Below are 20733 nucleotides of genomic sequence, written 5' to 3'. Positions count from 1 at the left end.
GGGTGTCGGAATACGCTGCTGAGCTTTACGAAGGAAGGGGCTATGTTTTGCTTTTCATTATTTGCCGAGCAAACCTAGATGCCGTATTGTTTGGTACTTAGATGCAGTGTAAGTTGTTGGAGCTCAGCATAGTTTAAAAAATTCTCCAGTGTTTTAGATAGAGGTCAGGCTTCATGGCCAATTAGTTTATTTGAGCTAAAACTTTATGTGAATGAAAACTTCTACATGATAGATCAGGACAGTACCATAACTGAGTGTCTGCCAAATGACCTGGTAAGAATGGAAGCGAGTAGTAGATGTTTCAGAAGTCAGCAGGGTTCGGGATTGCCCATATGTCTCATAACTTCCTAGATTTTTGCAGTAACTCCTTTCACGACAGAAAGAAATCCTTAACACACCACTGTTGACAGTTCGTGAGGCATCTGTGGAGGATCTTCTCTTGACAGAACCAGAACCAGGCCGTCCTGGGAAATGCCAAGTCACAGGAGTTGTTCTGGGTATGTGCTAGTAACTCAGTTAAGTGCCTTCCGTTACTCCACACTAGGAGCAGCCTTTGGGGTAAATATTTCTGATTCACCAATGAGGAAGATTAATTATACAGTTCTAATTCATTAGTGAGAAAGATTAATTAGCCAGTAGAGCTGGTTTAGGCGAAGTGTGAACTAAACCAGGTTAATATGTGTAATACAAAGTAATACAATGTCAAAAATACCTGGATTGGTAGTATACTGGGACATTAACTAAGTTCATTTTCTTCAGGTTAGTGATACTGAATTCCATGCTGTGTTTTGAGATTTTATTTGGTAAACGGTGTATGCTGCCCTCAATGTTATTAACATGGGGTCCTGTTATTAACAGACTTGTACTTCATTACCCCTTGCTGTTTTAACAAAAAAGCTTTCTGAAGTAAAGGCCTGGATATGGATTTTTTCCAGGAGTGGGTTTTCTTTGTTAGGGGTAACTTGATTAGGAATAATAAATATACAGAAATTACTACATGCTGCTTAATTGTAGTTATTACCGTTGGTGCTTTTATTACTGGAATGCTGGTATTGTTCTGTAACAGAAGACAGATAAACCCTCAGTGAACACTGTTAGTCTAGTTAGACAGAAACACCAGAATCCCAATCTTTGTTGGTACTAAAATGTGTACATCTCTGAAAACTTGCTGTTTCAGGGGATGGGAGCACAGTATGTGCCAGGAGTGTTATCCTGACCACCGGTACATTTCTGAGGGGTATGATCCACATCGGACTGGAGATGCACCCGGCAGGGCGGCTGGGGGACCAGCCAGCCATCAGGCTGGCTCACACTCTGGAGAAACTGGGATTTGCTGTGGGCAGGCTGAAGACCGGGACACCACCCCGACTTGCCAAGGATACCATTGACTTCAGTGGTCTGGAGGAGCGTGCAGCTGACAACCCTCCTGTGCCCTTCAGCTTCCTCAGCAAGGCTGTGTGGATCAAGGTGGGATAGCAGCCATCCAGTACACATAGAGCCAGGTGGGGAGTGGGTCTGGGAATGTCATGCTCGTAATCAGTCAGGGAGCTGGTGGCTGGGAAAGGCCGCTGGGGTGTATTTGTACTGGATGTGTTACGTTTCTGAGGACTGTCAATGCAAGGGAGAAGCTGCCTGTGTTCTTTTGAAAGCAATTACTGTTTTACTTTCACTTCTCAACTCAAGAACTTAACTTTCCTTCTGGGGTCAGACTGGTGTGAAATGTGATACTGGTGCTAGTATTCTTCATGTGCTGGTTACATGGGTGGTTTTACAAAATCTTCCAGTATTACATCTGTATTGTGGAGATTGACAGTGTCTTGCTTCTTAGTTTAGCTCTGGAATAAGGTTAAAATGTTGAAATTAGAGATCATTAATAGTACTGACTAGGGAAGAGAAAGGATGGATTTAGCCACAGAACTCAGAGGTGGCAGGGTAACAGTAATGTAAAAGCAGAAGAGGTTCAATTTTCTGAAGAAAATCTTGGAAAATGGGCTATTTTTACATTATGTAATTAAACAGCACAGAATTAAGTATCAGGAGTTAATTTGCCCCAGAGGATATAGGAATTGCAATAACCTTTTATAATCAGGATGGGGCAAAAATAGTATCACTTGAAGTCCTTGGTACGTGTAGGAGAGGTTTTGAAATGAAGAGTTTTAAGTCTAACAGCAAAAAGCTGTTAGACAAATATTCCTAATAACAATTTTGAGTCAAAATTGGGAACGTATCAGGAATTTATTCGCCACAGACATGTTCAAAGAAACAACAATTGTCAGACATCCAGGATTTTTTACAGACGCTCCCAGAAGTCTGCCCAATTTACTGCATCATGGTATAAGTGTTTATAGCTGTTTTATCCAGCTAAACAGTGCTTTATTGAATTTGCTGTCCTGGTTAGACAATTACTGTTGATTAAGTTTTCTGGGGTGTACAAGCCTATGAAGTGGCTCCCTTACTGTACCTCCAATGTAGTAATCGAGTTTTCTGGGGTATATAGGCTTTTGACTCCTTAACTTTCTCAAGATATGTTTCTTGTCCTATGGCATCTAAGTCATCTGTAGTTATATGATAACCATTAAACAATTATTTATTGAATTTTGTTCTTCAACTTTTGATTAAATTCTCTAAGGGATATGGATCCGTGGAGTTCCTTTCTGCAAGTGCAGTGAGATGATTTCTCTGGGTTTTGTACTGACACTCAGCCAACACAGATCTAAATCAAAACCACCTAAAATCACAGTCAAACTTTTCCTTAACTAATTAACCATAGTTCATCATGAAATTTTTGTAAAAAATCACAAGAGTCCTGGCTAACTAATATATAACTCACTGACCATTTTTATAAAGAGTTACGGTGCTAGATTATCATATTTGGAATGTGAGTCTCTTGACTCTTTTTCAGAAAATCAGTGGAATACTTTACATGGTGAGGTTTTTTCCAAACTTTGAATTTTTCATGTTGATTGCAGAGTTCTGAGGTTTGTTTTTTTTTTCCTCTCCAAGAGATTCTTTTGGTTTTTCTTCACTAAACTCTTTTAAGTGGCTGTTAGCTGTAGGGTCAGCATTTACTCTTCTAACTCCAGAGCTTTTTTTTTCCTGTGATCAATGTGAATGCTGTGCTATAACATGCTGGTTTAATGGGAATATCCACCCTGTAATTAGGAATAGAGCGTATAGGATAGAACTTGAATTCCGGGTTCCCAAGTTCTGTCCTGTTCTCAGTCTGGTTTTGGGCATGTTGCTCAGGCTCTCTGATCGCTTGTGTTCAGTCTGTACAGTGGGTATGACCGCACTGCTGGCTGATCCCAGGAGGGAAAGATGGCCATCATGGAAAAGGTCTTGGTGATCTCAGAATTGTTCAGTAAGGATATGGTGTTGTGACCACATTAACTTAGGCCGAGCTTTGGCCTCTTCCAGCCAGAAGATCAGCTGTCCTGTTACCTGACTCGCACTAACCTGAAGGCCCAGCAAATTATCTGCGATAACCTCCACCTGAACAACCACGTCAGGGAGACCACCAGGGGCCCGCGGTGAGTGTGGCATCACACAAGGCTCTCTAGGGGGCAAGCTGGTGGTCTCTTTGGAGCTGTGGGTCTCTCCTGCTTTGCTTCTGGGAAGTTACATTTTCTCCATGTCAGGTTGTGCTCATGGCTGTTTACTGTTGCAGGTACTGTCCCTCTCTTGAATCAAAGGTGCTGCGCTTCCCAAACCGAGAACATCAGGTGTGGCTGGAGCCCGAAGGCTTGGAGTCCAACATCATTTACCCCCAAGGCATGTCCATGACACTGCCACCTGAGCTCCAGGAGCAGGTGATCAAATCCGTCCCAGGCTTGGAAAAAGCTAAGATGCTACAGCCAGGTGAGGGAGCTGAATAGTTTTAAACCTATTGGTCATATTTATTTACTAGTTAATGAAAAGCAGGTTTTGTTTAAAGCGTAGCAAAACAAAGGAAATACAAAGCAAACTAATTCTTGGATGCAGGGATTTTTCCTTGTTTGTTCGGGAATCATAAATAAAATTGATAAGCTGTTCTGCTCCATTGATTGCCTTGACAATCGCTCCTGTAACATCTGTCTTGTGGTGTGTCACAGGCTATGGGGTACAGTATGACTTTTTAGACCCCCGACAACTGACCACTTCTCTCGAGTCGCGTCTTGTTCAGCGTCTCTTCTTTGCAGGCCAGATAAATGGCACAACAGGCTATGAAGAAGCTGCAGCTCAGGTGGGCAAATTTGACTGTTATATATTCAGCACTCAGAAAGGGATATTGCCTTGGTCTTTGTGAAGTCTTGCTAGGCCTGTTTTGTGCTCATGAGATGTTCTTACGTTTGTTGCTCACCCTAATTCCAGATTTGCTCAAGATATTTTTATTTGTGTCTGTACAAGTATCTGCAGTTGTTATCATGAAGGGTGCAGTAACAAAAGTAATTGAAAGCCCTGTTAAGTGTTTCAGCATGAAGACTGTGCAGTGGGTATAATTGAAAACGTGGGAATTGTCTCCAGACGCATCAGCAGGGGCCAAGAAGCCCTTCAGACACTCATAATGCTGCAAGACGGAAGCTGCCTGGATTACTGGCACAGACTGTTGCGTTTTCCTGGGCATGGTTGGGCATGTGAGCCTGTGGAGGCAGATGTGCTGATGTTTCTGCTAAGAGGAGACCAATGGATGTGTTTGGTTTGTTCTGCCTGCGCAGGGTGTGATTGCTGGGATCAATGCTTGTCTGCGGGTTCGTGGCAAGCCCCCATTCACCGTCAGCCGCACCGAGGGCTACGTGGGTGTGCTGATCGATGACCTCACCACGCTGGGCACCAGCGAGCCCTACCGGATGTTCACCAGCCGCGTGGAGTTCCGCATGTCCCTGCGGCCGGACAATGCTGACGCCAGGCTCACCCACAGAGGTGCTTTGCTGTGGTAGCTCTTGCAGTGACCAGCCCTGCCTGGCTGTAGACCTTTGTCTCATACACCATCTGTCTCTGCAGGCTTTGAAGAAGCTGGGTGTGTGTCACAGCAGCGATACGAACAAGCAGTTAAGATGAGAGCTGCATTAGAGGATGGGATTGCAACACTAAAATCACTTCAGTTCAGCATATCCAAATGGTCCCAGTTACTACCAGAAGTTCCCATCAGTAGCAATCGCAGGTCACCTGTCAGGTAAAGGTTACAGCTGGAGCTTTCTGGTTTGACCTATGCTTGCTTTAGTACATCCGGCTAATGGTTTCACAGCATTTGTCCATCCTTCCTGAAGCTGGCAGTACTCCAAGGTTCCTACTTTACCACCTTCAGGGGACACACATCTGATGTTTGCCTGTAGAATTAGTATGGTATTGGTGTTCTTAGTATTCCACGCTTGCTGTTGCTGACATGTGCTCTCAAAGCAAGGGAGCGCTCCACTGGCCCAGACACTTCTTGCTATCCTTACACAAGTCACCAGCTGGTGACGGTTTTGCAGTAGGTTGCAGCTTTGCTAAAAGCTTGGTAAAGCAGCAGTTGATTTCAGGCTGGTGTCAGGTGGTAGCTGTTCTTGTACACAAAGGCCCTTACTTCCCTTACCCATACTTTATCTCGTCTTTTCTGTTGTTTTAAATCAGTGACTAAGACCTGGCTGACAGAGTCTGTGTGAAAGGTTTCCCTTGGTACCCTTGTCCTTGTCCCATCTGTCTTGCTGTAATTTTATGGGAGGAGTCTCTCTTCGAGAGTTTAGCAGCTCTTCTGTGTACTGAGAGGAGATAGTAGTGAATTGAGCTTGGCTCTGCAGTTGTTCTGGTTTATGCTAAGTACTTTATAAGTTTGAGCTGAGAACAGCCATTAGTCTGCCTTACAAGTGTGACTCCTTTGTACCATAAATGTTTACTCTTCTTCTCCACAGTGCCTTTGATATCCTTCAATATCAAGATGCCAACATGGAGATTCTGGCAAAGGCTGTCCCAGAGCCCCTGGGCAAGCTTGCTCAGTGGAAAGAACTGGCAGAAAGATTGAAAATAGAAGGTAGAGTACAAGGGTTAGGCTCTCTCATGGTGATCTGCATAGGTTTGTTCAGTAAGGGGAGAGCAATTGTCCTAGTGTGTTTTATGTTGCTGCTTAGAGAAATGAAACGCTCTGATCAGAGTGTGAACTTTTTACCATAAGCTGCAGCCCTTTCTGTGCACCAGTGTTTCACTCTTTGGTGGGTAAGATCACTCTTTGGGTTTTTTTCCTCTTTACTGACCCATCAAATAGACCATCCTGTGTTGGGATGAGAAGATACAAACAACCCATGTATCTAAATTCCTGTAACAAATCAAAGAGTATGACTTCTTCCAAAGCAGTGACGCGAATTAGACTCTATAGTCTGTGGGGCTGGAAATTTCCTTAGGAGCTTTTGACCATCTCAGTGGAATTGCTCACTGTGCTTCCAAGACTTCTTGCAAGTGACTTATTTCACGTGAATATCTATTTATATCTGGTTTTCTTGTTCCCCTGATCACCACAGCTGCTTATGAGTGGTGTGTAGTCAGTCAGCAGCAGGAAATAGAAGAAGTGCGTCGTGACGAGGCGCTCCAGCTGCCAGACGACCTGGATTACTTTGCCATTGATGCCTCACTCTCTGCAGAGGTGCGGGAGAAGCTGGACTCAAACCGCCCACAGACGGTGAGAAATTCAGCCACAGCAGGGCTGAGCAGCAGTGAAATCCCTTCTGTCTTCTCAAGGGGCGTGGGGGTGCAAGAATCAGGGAAAGGAATACCCACAGGTCTTGATCTCATTTCTCACTAGCTCCAGTGTGTAGGTTTGGTGGTGGTTAACTTGTTCCTGTCTCCACATGCAGATTGGTGCAGTCAGCCGCATCCCTGGAATCACCCCAGCTGCTATTGTTAACCTGCTAAGATTTGTGAAAACCAATCACCAGAAGACAGAGAAGCTAAAAGCTGGGCCTCAGGCTGGGGAGTATTTCCCAGGGAAAATGTACTCAGACAAAGCAGCTTCACAAAGACCGATTTCTGCAGAGTTTTCTGAAGAGGAGACAAAGTTTGTTAAAACACCTTTGTAGAGAATGGCACCGATCCTGCCAGACTTTGTGGCAAGATCCCCTGTGCTCCTGAGCCTCTTCCCAGATGACACCCATGCTGGCCAGATCCAGAGCAGTTCCAGCTGGGTTCTGTGGCATTGTCATTGCATAGAACGAAGATGATGAATGCACAAAGTAAATGCTCAGAAACCTAAATACAGCCTGTGATTTTGCTGATGCAAATGGAGAGACGGGAGAACTGCTTTTAAAATTCCACTCATTTGGAAGACTTCAGATAGTCAAAATCTGCATCTTGTGAAGGACAGTGTTTAGCTCTTCTGAAATGAGTAAGAAGTGTTACCATGCTAAGCCCATGGCGCACAAGAGGATTGGAGCTGGAAAGTGTGTTCCATTGAGTTCAGTACTTGTGTTCATAGCTGTGCAGTGACTGTGCACTGGCTGGTGTCAGCCACTAGGAAACACTTGGCTGTGGAAACATGTGCCACATGAATATTTAAATTTACATAGGAGACTGAATGTAAACACCACATCCTGAAGCTGTTTTTCTCTTTTAAAATAAATAAAGCTTAGCTTGTAACTTCCTGAAGAACTCGGTTATCACTTTGCTTTCAGCAGGGCCTTGCCAGTTCACCAGATCACAGTTCCCACACGTAAGGTGGGCTGAGATTCACTACAGAGCTGGGGAGGCAGCTGGACAAGGCTGGGAGCTGAGGAGGGTGGGGGACATACAGGAACCTGCCCCATGGACCTCAGCCCGGGCACTGTGAAGCTCTGTCTGAAATGCTGGGGGCTGGAGGAGTGGGTCCCAAGGGTTTGTCATCAGCACTGGTCCTGCAACTGAGAGGAATAGAACTTTGATTTGAGCGAGATCCAAGTCAATTGGGTCAACTGGGCAGTTGAGCAGTTGCTTGCCAGAAATGGATTCAAGGTGTTGCTGTGCACCTGCCAAATCCTTGCTTGAGTCGGGCAGCAGTCTCTGGTGCTGGTCTCATTTCTGAATATCCTCTGGCTTCAGAACACATTTTGTTGCAGTTAAATCGGAGGATCTTACAGGTTGGAAAAGACCCTTAAGGTCATTGAGTCCAACCATGACCCAAATAGATAGATAGATAGATAGATATCTGTCATTTTGGAATTACGATTCTGGAAATTTCTCTGGCGTATTTGCTCTGGGTGAGGATTGCTTTTCTGTCCAGAGAAAGGAGTCAGAGCAAATCCTTTTTGTTGAGACTCTGTCATGCAGCAGGAGGATGAGCAGAGTTTGCAGCTTTGTTTGGGACATCATCCATCTACCTGAAAGCACTTCCCTGTCACCAGCCACTGGCTTGTGTGGAAGAGCTTTAGACACGTGATCTGTAGGTTGGTTCATGCCAGAATGGCTTGGGAAAGCTAACATCTACGTGCCCCTTTATATTTGTGGCCTGTTTTCCTTCAATCCTTGTTGCCTCAAAGATTTACTTCAACCTTGCAAGCCTTAAGTTCAGCATAAGAAAGGCAGGTGTGCTTTCTGTGGTGTAATTTTGGGTCTAGGTATGGTGCCTATGGAATTCCAGCTATGTGAATCCAAAAAAATCCTTAATCTGTCTATTCAAAGAGGCAGAACTTCCAGTCAAGAAAGTTGTATGCTTTCTTCACTGCATTATGTTTGTATTATGTTTGGGTTTGATGCACTGGTATCTGTAAAAACTTAGATCTAGTTTGTAGGGCCTAGGAAGGAGGCCCTATTGATACCTTCATCCTCTCACTTTTAATCCAATTATGCAGTCTCAAAACTGCATTTCCTAGTCCTTGTCAGCGGTCATTTGACAGGACTATTTAGCTTTCAATAATATGTACCTTTAAAGGCAAGTACCTTGCTCCCTGCTACAAAAGGAAACACTTTCCTCAGCTTTCCAGGCTAAATTTATTTCAGTGCATCTGGTCTCACACATGCAGCATAAATGAAAGCGTGATTCCACTGAGCTGGGCTGCACCAGTGTCAAAGGAAGAGCAGAAGGAGAGGACTTCTGCATTTCTTACCTTTAACAATTTAATAATGCACAGCTGTGGTCTAAGGAGGGGGGAGGAGTTAACTTCAGGGGAAATTGAAGTCAGAAGCACATGGATGCATGGCTTCCCAGCAGATCTTCTGTACTAACTGCTTTTTCTGTTTCAGCATGAAGTGGGTCTTTGGCCACTGGTGACTTCCCCTGTTAAGACAGGGTGTCTTCTGTTCACCTATGTAGGTTAATGATGTCCATATTTGCTGAAATGGAAAACCTGGCATATGCACAAGTTTGAGGACTGGCTGTCCCTCAGGTATTGGTTTTATGAGAACAGAACTTGCCACAATATTTTGTGCTGGTTGAACAGTTCTTGTTTGAGATGACTTTTAACGTGAAAAGAAATCATTGCTGCAAGCAGTTCTATTCATTTTGTTAAGAAAACCAAGCACAGAAAGGCTGAATAATCTGCTGTAAGTAGCATGGGCAGATAGGAGGGACACCTTGTGCCATCTGGTTTCTAACCACCGGGGATTTGTTACAAGGCCCAAGGTTTGGTTTTTACATGAAGACAAAGTGAGCTTAGACCCTCACAGGTCCTGTGGCCTTGCTAGGGCTGACAGGATGGGAAGGGCAGAACTGGAGGAGCCTGCTCTTGACACAGCCGTCTGCTTTTCCTTGTCTGTGCAATAATGAATGGCACTTTGTTGTCCTGTAATCCTTGCTGTGACCAGGCAAGCAGTGAGGGAGGGTGTGTGGTGAGGTTGACCTAACTTTCTGCACATACCAAGTGTCTTTGTGTTCCCTGCTTCAATGTGTATGTCTCTTTTTCCCTCCTGCAGAACACAGGCCTGGTGATCAGCACTTTTTCCTCCAATCTCTACCATTCTATCTTATCCCAGATTTTTAAGACAGCTTCTTCCCTACTCTAGTTTTCATTTCATATGGTAGTTGAACTGAGCAGTTTCTTCATCTTTTCTTTATTTCTGCCTGAGAGATGAAAGCAAGAGAAAAATGGAAAGATATTTTATGCTAGGAGACACTAAAAGATGCAACCTTAGATGGTCTCAGTGCTGCTGGGATGTTTGCAATGGTGCAGCAGTGTCTGCTTGTCTTAGTCCCCCACTTGGCTGGCCCTTGGCAAGCACATTGTGCCTCCCAGTTGTGCACTGCCCTTGCACTTTGTTAACTAACAGTCTTCACGTGCAGTGGTTTTAAACACTCAGGGGTTACCAGCTTTGATGATTATGCTTCCCAGGTTGTCTTCCTCAACCAGTGACAAGTATCTCAGGATGTCATTTAGTGGATGCAGGGAGGAATCTACTGTCCCCTTGGAGATACTGTTTCCACCAAGAAGGTGCTCTCAACCATGGCCAGTGCTGCCCAGAGTCCTTCCAGGGTGTTGTTTCCATCTTTCGCCTTGACTTCATGGGGCTACTGAGAAATAAAAGGTGTCTTTCCCCTCCTTTGACTAAAATTAGTGGTGTCCAGGCATTCAGATGGGAGATGGGAGACTTGCTTGGCAATTGCTATTACATAAAGGGCAGAGAAAACAGGATTGGTTCTTGATCTGGTTTTTTAATGACAGTGCTGCTTTGGGGAAACAAATTGTGCTTTTTGTCTCCTTTCTAAAGCGCTGTGCAGGTTTAACCCTTCAAGTGTAACTCTGAGGGAGGAGACTGGTGTGGATCCCCGTCCGAGGATCTCTGACTCCGTACTCATCATTGTGTGGTCACCATGCCCCCGTGGGCCTTGACCTCTGTGCCAAGGGAAGCAGTAGTGGCAAACTTTCTGTCCTGAAAGCTGGAGGCTGCACCTCCTTCACCTCTTTGCAGACCTAAGACTGGATATTTTGATGGCCTGTGATGTCTCCTTGGGGTGCTCAGCCATGAACAGGCATATCCATGCCCTCAGCTTCCCTGTGTCCCTACAGAGTGAGTGTCCCCACAGAGTGGATGCCCCCCTGCTGCTGCAGGAGTGGGTCAGCAGAGCCACACGAATGGGCTGCAGAGGGCTCCCGGGAGGAGCACAGCTCAGTGAAGGCCTGGGCTGCGAGAGAGACGGAGGCAGAACAAGTGAAGGGTGAAGGTGCTCATGTCTAGCATCAGCTGCAGCTGCCAGCACAAGCCCCAGGAGGGTCATTGTCAGGCACCGCTAGGGACTGATAAGCGCACGCCGTTCGTTCTTTTTCCGAGTGACTTAGTGCTTGATGTGGTTAACTGAAGAGCAGGCATGGAGCCAGGTGGGAAATGAGCTCACTCTGCCTTACAGGGAAGCAAGAGGAGAGGGGAGGTGACAACAGCCTCGTGACCAGTTTCTTCCCTTGCAATTTACTGTGGTTTAACTTGAAAATTGCCGCGTGTGACCAGGTGGTGGCCTATGTCACACGTGTACGGGATTTTGGAGTCACAAGTGGAACGGCTGCTGTGCCTGGTAGTGCTGAGCTGGCGCTTCAGCGAGGTTTTGTCCTTGTCCCACTGCACCTCGGGAGACTTTGGCCAGGTGGCATGTGACAGGGCCAGCTTGGTGGCATTGCCCCAGAGCTGGCTGGTGGACAGTGGTGGGCGTCAGGCACCAGCTGGAAGCGGCCGTTCAGGAGCGGAGTGGTCGCGTCACAGGCTGTGATCTCAGCTCTCCTCGGCTGTGCCACGTGTGTAGCAATCTGGGGAATGCGTGCCCAGAAATGAGCCGCAGGAATTCCCCTCACAAGGAAGTGACTGCAGTAGTGCAGAACCCCTGCTCAGGATGGTTTTCCTTCTCCCACTCCCTAGGCGCATATATACACCCCCTCCTTCTCTAAAGAGTTAGGATACTGTCATCCAAAGAAGTGCTTTAGCAGCAGGCTAGGTGATATTAGTTACTCTTACTAGTAATATCAGTCAAGCAAACTTATAATTACATTTAAATTCATCTATTCCTTCTTTTTTTCCTCTGGGAAAGGCTATTAAAGAACTTGTTTTACAAAGCGAGAACTAAACACCAACAATCCTACATCTCTTTCTCCAAAATATTCATGTCCTATTAGCAGAACCACAGCCTAGCTTATAAACTAAATATTTATTAAATGTTAATGGAATATTTAATAATAACAACAACTATATATAACAAATAACATCAATAATATGTAAAAATAATAACTAATTATCAATAACTAAATATTCATTCATTTGGGGGCATTTCACTTTCTTTACTAAGGAATTAGCTTAGAATTCATCTTCAAAATAGGAACTGCAGATTTTTAAGAAGTCTGGCAACTGCAATTATAAAAAAAAGTTAAGTAGGCACCTTATTAATTTATAGAGATACATATATATATGTTATATGTAATATATAGATATGCATGTATATGTGCATATATATACATATATCAAAGGAAAAAATGGGTATTTTGATTAAGATGTGTCCAGGTGGCTGCAGATAAGAGGAACCTGAAACTTGCTTTTAAATTTCAACCCTACCTGCAATCAATCCCCTCCAGAAGGGGACATTATTCTTGCCTTTCCATCTCTGTGCAGGTTTGGAGTCAGCAGCTTTCGCCAGCTGTGCTGAGCTGTGCAGAATAGGGACCTGGGGTGGGGAAATGCTGTGGCTCTTCCCTTTGTACTAAATAATCCAGATTTTGCTGGGCTGAAAGGGAAAATGTGACTGTGACTGATGCTGGCAGGGCAGGCAGGGCCCTGAGTTAGGAGTGAGCTGGCTCTGCTTATTTCCAGTGACTATGTAATGCAAAAAAATTAGCATATTAACCCACAGACTAGGGTTTGTGCTGGGCCTGAGCTAGCAGATGCCCTTGCAGGGGGATGCCCAGGGTTCTGGACTGCTTCACTGAGAAGAGCCAGGAGAAAGCCTTAGCAAGCACCTCAGCACGCTGAGGGCAAACCTTAAAATCATGCACTTGGCCCATGGGGATGATTCACCAATAAAAGCTTAGGTACTTTCCAACTTGTTTTGCTTTTTTAAAGGAAGGAATAAGCAAAACCAGTTCCTTGGTTGACACCCTGTGTGCACTCTGCTGCTGCCCCACCGACCTCCACGCACAGGCCACAGACCCTTCACCAGGGTATCCCACTCTGATTCCTCACCAGCTTTCCTCAGCACGTCACTCAGCATCTTTCAAGGAGAATATGGGTTCAGCTGTCACCTTGCCAGTGCAGAGAAGCTGGTAGCTTTGAATTATGTTGTGTAAATATTTGAAACATAAAAGGATTAAAGAATTAGTGATAGGCAGCCGGGGAAAGTAACCTGATTTTTAAAAGAGCAGGCAATTACGTAATTGATTTACAATGCAGAAATAATCTGAAGGGACTAAAGAGGACTCAGAAAAGGCTGAAAAACCACAGCGTCTGTACCTTGGAAGCCAGTACACTTTTGGTATCTGCCAGGGTTTTCTTCAGCTCTTTTGCACCCCAGGTGCCCTCTTCTTCCTCCTGCAGTGAAGCAGTTTCAGGCCTCTCCCTGGTATGCAGGAGGAGCATTTCAAGAGGAAGAATAATTTTGCCCACTCTCACTTTCCACGGTCACAGTTTATTCCTCTGTTTAGCTTATGGTTTGGCTATTGTTTAAGATTTGCAATTTCAGAAAACTAAACTCCTAGACAGGAAGTACTACTTGGTGCAGTCAAATGACCTGAAAATTTTTGAAATTATTGAAAATAATAAATTCAAAGGTGTTAATACTGTCAGGAATTTACAACTTGCAGCGAAATGCGTGAGAGAGAAGTTGTTGTAGAAAAGGAGCTTTGGATGAAGCAGGTGCTTTGAGCTGGACCTCAGAGGTGCGCAGGGTCCCTCAGGGTGCTGCTGGGGAGGCAGCTTATCAGCCCTCCCACCGCATACTCCACCCCCCAGACTCCCTCTGGGCACTACATAAACATGGCACTAATATAAATTAAAACCAGGTGGGTTGTACTCATCATCCAGACTGAATTTACATGGTTCTTAAACATAATCATTTAGCACTAATGAGGAAAAGAATAGCCCTGTACAGTACAAACTTTAATTTGTCTCTACATGGTTTATCTTGACCAAATCTAAACTATGTATTTACAGAAATAATTTTTCAAAATTTGTCAATTTTTCAAAATATACTGAGACAGCTACATGCAGAATGTGAATTAGTCTTTCACCTGCAATTTCAGTAAAATAAGTGATTCCTGTTATTAGCCTTGCACAAGCTGATCTGAGATATAATTAAAATGCCTCTGGGCATTTTCTGAGCAGAATCCATTTTATTCCAGCCTGAACTATCCACCTTGGGAACCAACACTGAACAAGAAGTTACTTGGTGACATCAGCTGTGACTGCACAGGTCCACTTCCCTATGAAGACCAACTAGCCTTTGTCCCATTTGTCCCCCAGCACCTTGCCCTATACATCTCTAGAATATTTCTGTGTATTTAAAGTCCTCTGGATTACCAAAGCATTCATTAACTAAAAAGGAAACATTCATAAATGCAATACTCCAGCCAGTTTTCTGCCTTCAGAGCTGGCTCCATCACCACAGCAGTGTGCTGTCACACTTCTGTATAAACACCACCAGCATTGCAGGACAGTAAGGAAGGAGTTAAGGACAGCTGTGAAAGTTGCTTAAAGAAATAAGCAGTCAGAAGACAAATACAGTTCTCAACTAAGAGCATTTATTAAAAGTTTAATCGAAATAGTTTTATTCCCAAGTTTTGGTTACAAAAGTCTAACAATTTCCCCAGGTAGTCAAAGATTAATAAAAAGAACTCAGATGGCATTACATTAGTGCATAGAAAGTAAATCTGGTCTATAAAAGTTAAAGAAAAACCAAAAAAACCCAAATGTGTAAAATTTAAGTTTTAAATACATGAAAGCAATTGCTACTATTGCAGGCAGAGCATTCCCAAGTGTTTTGCTGCACACATTAAGTTGTTAGATGCAATACTGTTCTTTAGGGTTTTTTTACCTGCTGGAGGCAGCACCAGTCCCTCTGCCACAAACTGTGCCGCTGGGCTCTCACCCTGCTCTTCAGCAGGGCCCTTGTAAGGTGACCCAGGCTCCCAGCAGCTTTGGCCGGGGATCTGATCTGTGCACAGCTGACCTAAGGGCCTCTTGCAACAGCAGCACTGCACTGCACCCACCACCTTTCCCTGCTTGGGGTCAGGGCACTCCATGCAGCATCACACCCCATTTGCCTATGGATTTGAATCAGTTGCTTACTACAAACCCATTTCCAAACTGCCATGGAGCAAAAGTGCACCCAGCTGAAGACAGCCCTGTGCACTGCACACAGAGGCGCTCCAGACTGGGTGCTGCATATCCAGCCCACAACCAGCCAAACCAAACATCCTGCACCTAGCCAAGGAATGTGAAGGAAATCTAACGAATGCAGAGCCGTGCTCAAGGCAGCTTGCGCCAAAGCTGCCTTGCTTTTCATCCAAATCAGAACTTTGCTGAACCAGTTTGACTGAAGCCTCTTGGAAAATATTTAGCAGTTTAACAGAAAAGCATGCAAAGATTTGGCAAGGTACTTCAGAGCTTTATTATGGCAACAGCAGGTCTGCTGCCATTTTGAAGTTAGGTACTTCCTGTTGCCTTGGGGACACTAACAAACCTCCAGAAGCAGAATTTAAGCAGCAGGGATTTCTTTACTGAATTCCATAGCCTGCTATGAAGCTCTCTAGCTCTTGCTTCCACTGTACCTTCAAAACTGGTGTGTAATGCTCCAAGGTTTCACTGCAGTTAAGACACAGAAGGTGAGCAGAAAAGGAGGAAAGATCCAAACAAAGAGCATGAAAATAAGCAACAGCAGTTCAGACCTATCCAAGCAGTACAGATATGAGTTCCTGCAGAGCAAGCACACAGCTGGAGAAGGAAAGGAAAACAAATGAGAGAATACAGCCATTACAGGCAGAACAAACATAGTGGTGTCATGGAACAAGTCCTGCAAAGATACTGAATTCTTTTTGACCTCTTGTGAGGAGGCTGTGGGGAAATCATGTGAAAGGTTAGTAAAACAGCTGCATCATTATGCAAGTCAGCTCTGATTATCCATTAACTGCTTGCCCCCATATTTACCTATTTGAAGCAAGGCTTCAATGCTGGAAGTCCTAATTATTACAGCTGGTATTCCTGTAACACAGAATATTTTATTTGGAATTATTTGTGATCATTAATAATCATTTGGACTAGGTTTTCAGGTCCCCTTTAATTGACTGATCCAAATCTTCAACCTGTTTTTAAAGACAACAGGCACCTCATCTCACTGTGTCCCTTGGTACAGGCTACAGCAGTGGGTCACTCAGATTGCATCAAAGTGCAATTCTAGACCAGTTTTAGATTTGCCTGTTCAATGTCTTAAGATGTATTAGAAAACATTTATGTAAAAGTGTTTTCATCGTTATAGAGCTACACAACACTTAACCAGTTCCCCAGAAAAAGAAAAATCTGGTTTTGCTTTTGACTAGAAAAATCAGTGTACAAAATGTTGGAAACCCAACTTTAGATTATTTGTTTGTAACTTTGTTAAGTTTAAAATGTGTTCAGACTGTTTCTTCTTCTCAATGTTGAGTTTTCTTGGTTTACTCGAGAGGCATCACAGAATGCACCAAAATACTGCAACTGTTACCTGGTATTTGTGCAATGCAATCTAAAAGTAATTTTTAAAGGAAGCACCAGTAAAGTTATTTAAGGCTTAGATCAGGTATGAAGTAAACCTGCAGCTGAATTTTGCTCTACTCTTCAGAAACAACTAATTTTGAGCATTTGCTTTGTAACTTCTGAACATACTTAAGTAATAATGATCCTTTCTTATCCCAGATGACTAGATATAGGTTTTGCCATGAACTTAACATTAACCCAAAGAACACAGAGACATAGCATTGAACTTTTGTTTTAATGGTCTCAAATTCTGTGACAGATTTTTGGTCAAGTTTCCATTTAAAAAAATTTATCGATTTTAAAGACTAATAACTTAAACTGCCACGAAACAAATGGTCCAAAAACATTCCTTTCCTTCTGAAGCTTTTACGATGCATTGTAATCATTAACCAGTCTTTCACTATTAAACTTAAATGGCCAATTGAGACAAACAGTTCTGAGACCGTTCTTCCACCACTGATTAAGACTGAGGTGGCAGCTGGTGTACAGAATTTTCATTTAGCCTTCTGGGCCTTCTGGGCAGACTTTGTGACCTTGCCAGCTCCTCCAGCCTTCTTGTCCACTGCCTTGATGACACCAACAGCGACCGTCTGCCTCATGTCACGCACGGCAAAACGACCTGAAAGCAAAAACACGTTTCATGACTTTTGTCCGTGGCTGCCTAACTCAGCCCCATTTGCACAGTAGCAACATGCAGGGTTGGTGTCAATGGGCCAGTGCTGCTCTGGAACCAGACTGGGACAGGGGCCATCACCCTCTCGAGAGTATCCCTCCCTGTACCAGTAAGGTTTTCATTCCATTTCAGAGTTTCAAGTCACAGCTTTCATCAGTTTCACAGAGCACACTGCATCTTGATACTAGAAATTGAGGAGTGTTTGTTCCAGAGATCAGTATTAACATGAGATGCCTTACCAAGAGGAGGATAATCAGAGAAGCTCTCAACACACATTGGTTTGCCAGGGATCATATCAACGATGGCAGCATCTCCGGATTTCAGGAATTTGGGGCCATCCTCCAGCTTCTTGCCAGAACGACGATCGATCTTCTCCTTGAGCTCAGCAAATTTGCACGCAATGTGAGCAGTATGGCAATCCAGCACAGGGGCATAGCCAGCACTGATTTGGCCAGGGTGGTTCAGGATAATGACCTAGGAAACAAAGGAAGCCAAGTTAGAAGTGGAGTTATTTTAAACACTGACGTATCTTAGAAAGCCAAGGAGTTAATGACATTTGCTCTGATCAAATATAACTCAGAACACAACTCTATGTCACACTTTATAGCTTAGCCTAACAAGACTCCTATTTTGGAATACAGAGCTACATTCCAAACATCCTTGAACAGCTGCAAAACATACCTGTGCGGTGAAGCCAGCAGCTTCCATGGGAGGATCGTTCTTGCTGTCACCAGCAACATTACCACGGCGAACATCTTTCACAGACACGTTCTTAACATTGAAGCCAACGTTGTCCCCAGGCAGAGCTTCGCTCAGGGCTTCGTGGTGCATCTCAACAGATTTAACTTCAGTTGTTACATTGACAGGGGCAAATGTAACCACCATGCCAGGCTTCAGAACACCCGTTTCCACACGGCCAACTGGTACAGTACCAATGCCTGCAAGCAAGAAACATCATCAGTAATTCAGCTTAAAGAATATATGCCCCTATGGGAGAAAAACCCCATTTGAGACAAGAATTTTACTTTTATGACTTGGAAAAGCAGCTCTTGGGCAAGTGCCTGCATTTCTGGCCCACACATCAGCTGTTGCTGGCAAGTGAGCAGCACTACAGAGAACACATACCGCCGATTTTGTAGACGTCCTGAAGAGGCAGACGCAGAGGTTTGTCAGTTGGACGAGTTGGTGGCAGGATGCAGTCCAAGGCTTCAAGGAGGGTGGTTCCGCTGGCACTGCCATCCTTACGGGTGATCTTCCATCCCTTGAACCAGGGCATCTGTAATGGAAACAAGTCCAGCTTAATCTGACTGCCAAATTTAATCACAGAAGGCTGGAAATGCCCAAGTGGTATCTCTGAGTATTAGCACAATTTACTGTTGCAGAGTAAGAATTTTTTAAGTGCTAGGATTTTATCTTGGACCTCGGCACTTCCCAAACATAACTATTAAAAAACATGCACATTTTATCATTACATAATCTGTCATAATAGTCCTCCTAGTTCCATGCCTTAACAGAAACAAATGCCAAACCTACGTTAGAGCTAGGCTCCAGCATGTTGTCACCGTTCCAACCAGAAATTGGCACAAAAGCCACAGTGTCTGGGTTGTAGCCAATCTTCTTGATGTAAGTGCTGACTTCTTTGACAATCTCTTCATATCTCTTCTGGCTGTAAGGTGGCTCAGTGGAATCCATCTTGTTGACACCAACAATCAGCTGTTTTACACCCAGGGTGTAAGCCAGAAGGGCATGCTCACGGGTCTGCCCGTTCTTGGAAATACCAGCCTCAAACTCACCAACACCAGCAGCAACGATCAGGACAGCACAATCAGCCTATGAAAAGAAAAAAAAACACCCCTCACTAAAATGCTTGTATGTATGTCAAAGTAATACAGGAACCCCCCCTAATCAAGGAACAACCCTCCCAAACTCCCCAAATCCTGTTTTCTTTACATACCTGAGAAGTTCCAGTAATCATGTTTTTAATGAAGTCTCTGTGTCCGGGAGCATCAATGATGGTGACGTAGTACTTGCTTGTTTCAAATTTCCACAGGGAAATATCAATAGTAATACCACGCTCACGTTCAGCCTTCAGCTTGTCCAAGACCCAGGCATATTTGAAGGAACCTTTTCCCATCTACAGTTACAAGAAAATAATTTTATTTCCATCAAAAAAAGGAAAAAAAAAGAAATAGTTCCGTATCTGCCTTTAGTTCAGAAATATCACACAATGGCTAAAGAGCAAAATCCAATAGTAACTGGCTTAAAGATGATAAACGTTGCTGCTCATAAAACAAGCAACTAGATACACTTGGCACTACTGGTGAGAGATGCCAACTGTTGAACCTTACTGAAGCTGTTAACAGTTCAGGCTCCTTGACAGCTTGTTGATGACACTAATAAATCTACATGACAGAGCTCCTGAGCCTGAGTTCCACTATCAAGTGTTCTCTACAATTTTAAGTCCTCCTAATACTGCAATAATCAACATTTTAACTTTCATTCTGCTCAACATTTGCCGAATTTTAATCTATAATGTTCATATAACCTATGCTGTTATTACACAGAAAAAAAAAATCAGCAAAACTCCCCGATTCTCAAATTAAACCTCCATAGATCAACTTCTTTTAATTCTACCTTTAACTTTATGTATGCAGAACTTGAATTTGGCCATTTAATTTGATTTCACATTACTATTCAGATGCAGCTTTAGACTACCGTTTCCTTACATGCTCTACATTTCACAATTTGAGTTTTTGCAACTAACACAATGGCAGACAGAACACTTAACCACTTGTTCTACCTCGGGAACAACTGTGACCCAGCTGCCGCCCTGTGGCCATGCAACACTGAGCCACTTGTTCAGCTCCTGGGGAGGAGGCAACCAAACCGCCTCCCCGCGGCCACTGAATGCTCTGCAGCTTCACTCGGAGATTAAGGGTCTATTCATATCTCCAGCCTGGAATTTTGCTGGCTGCTATGGGCCCACGCACCTCAGCCGCTTCCTTCTCGAACTTCTCGATGGTTCTCTTGTCGATGCCCCCACATTTGTAGATGAGGTGGCCGGTGGTGGTGGACTTGCCAGAATCGACGTGGCCGATGACGACGATGTTAATGTGGGTCTTCTCCTTTCCCATTTTCGATGTTAGCTGAGTTCTTTCTTTCGGCAAAAGAGAATCGACACCTGTAAATCCTCAGCCGCTTCCTTCTCGAACTTCTCGATGGTTCTCTTGTCGATGCCCCCACATTTGTAGATGAGGTGGCCGGTGGTGGTGGACTTGCCAGAATCGACGTGGCCGATGACGACGATGTTAATGTGGGTCTTCTCCTTTCCCATTTTCGATGTTAGCTGAGTTCTTTCTTTCGGCAAAAGAGAATCGACACCTGTAAATTCCCCAGGAAAGAGCTGGTTACGCCTCGGGCCAGCGATGGCGGCGCCACATGCGGGGAGGCCC

The 20733-nt window shown here is 44.2% G+C and overlaps 2 protein-coding genes across 2 annotated transcripts in view; one reads left to right on the top strand and one right to left on the bottom strand.

Moving 5' to 3' along the window:
• Positions 1–6: 6 nt before the first annotated feature.
• MTO1 (mitochondrial tRNA translation optimization 1) lies at positions 7–7590 on the top strand. Its single transcript, XM_017739241.1, has 10 exons — positions 7–497; positions 1178–1467; positions 3418–3530; positions 3668–3858; positions 4092–4222; positions 4695–4899; positions 4981–5152; positions 5868–5986; positions 6471–6628; positions 6804–7590. Exons 2-10 carry the CDS (start codon positions 1240–1242, stop codon positions 7023–7025), a joined length of 1539 nt encoding a protein of 512 aa, XP_017594730.1. The 5' UTR covers positions 7–497; positions 1178–1239; the 3' UTR covers positions 7026–7590.
• Positions 7591–16105: 8515 nt separating this feature from the next.
• Positions 16106–20733, bottom strand: part of EEF1A1 (eukaryotic translation elongation factor 1 alpha 1) — an 11180-nt gene continuing 6552 nt past the window's right edge. Inside the window, exons 2-8 of the mRNA XM_008637608.2 lie at positions 20272–20662; positions 19236–19415; positions 18815–19111; positions 18407–18557; positions 17963–18219; positions 17521–17755; positions 16106–17227 (exon numbers count right to left, since the gene is read on the bottom strand). Coding sequence (XP_008635830.1) covers positions 17103–17227; positions 17521–17755; positions 17963–18219; positions 18407–18557; positions 18815–19111; positions 19236–19415; positions 20272–20415 — 1389 coding nt within the window. The 5' untranslated portion in view covers positions 20416–20662 and the 3' untranslated portion in view covers positions 16106–17102. The remainder of the gene's footprint in view (positions 17228–17520; positions 17756–17962; positions 18220–18406; positions 18558–18814; positions 19112–19235; positions 19416–20271; positions 20663–20733) is intronic.

This window comes from Corvus brachyrhynchos, unplaced genomic scaffold, assembly GCF_000691975.1.
Source record: "Corvus brachyrhynchos isolate BGI_N302 unplaced genomic scaffold, ASM69197v1 scaffold136, whole genome shotgun sequence".
In the NCBI taxonomy this organism is placed as follows: domain Eukaryota; kingdom Metazoa; phylum Chordata; class Aves; order Passeriformes; family Corvidae; genus Corvus; species Corvus brachyrhynchos.
The sequence above is the reverse complement of the archived record's forward strand: the minus strand, read 5'-3'. Positions and strand labels throughout refer to the sequence as shown.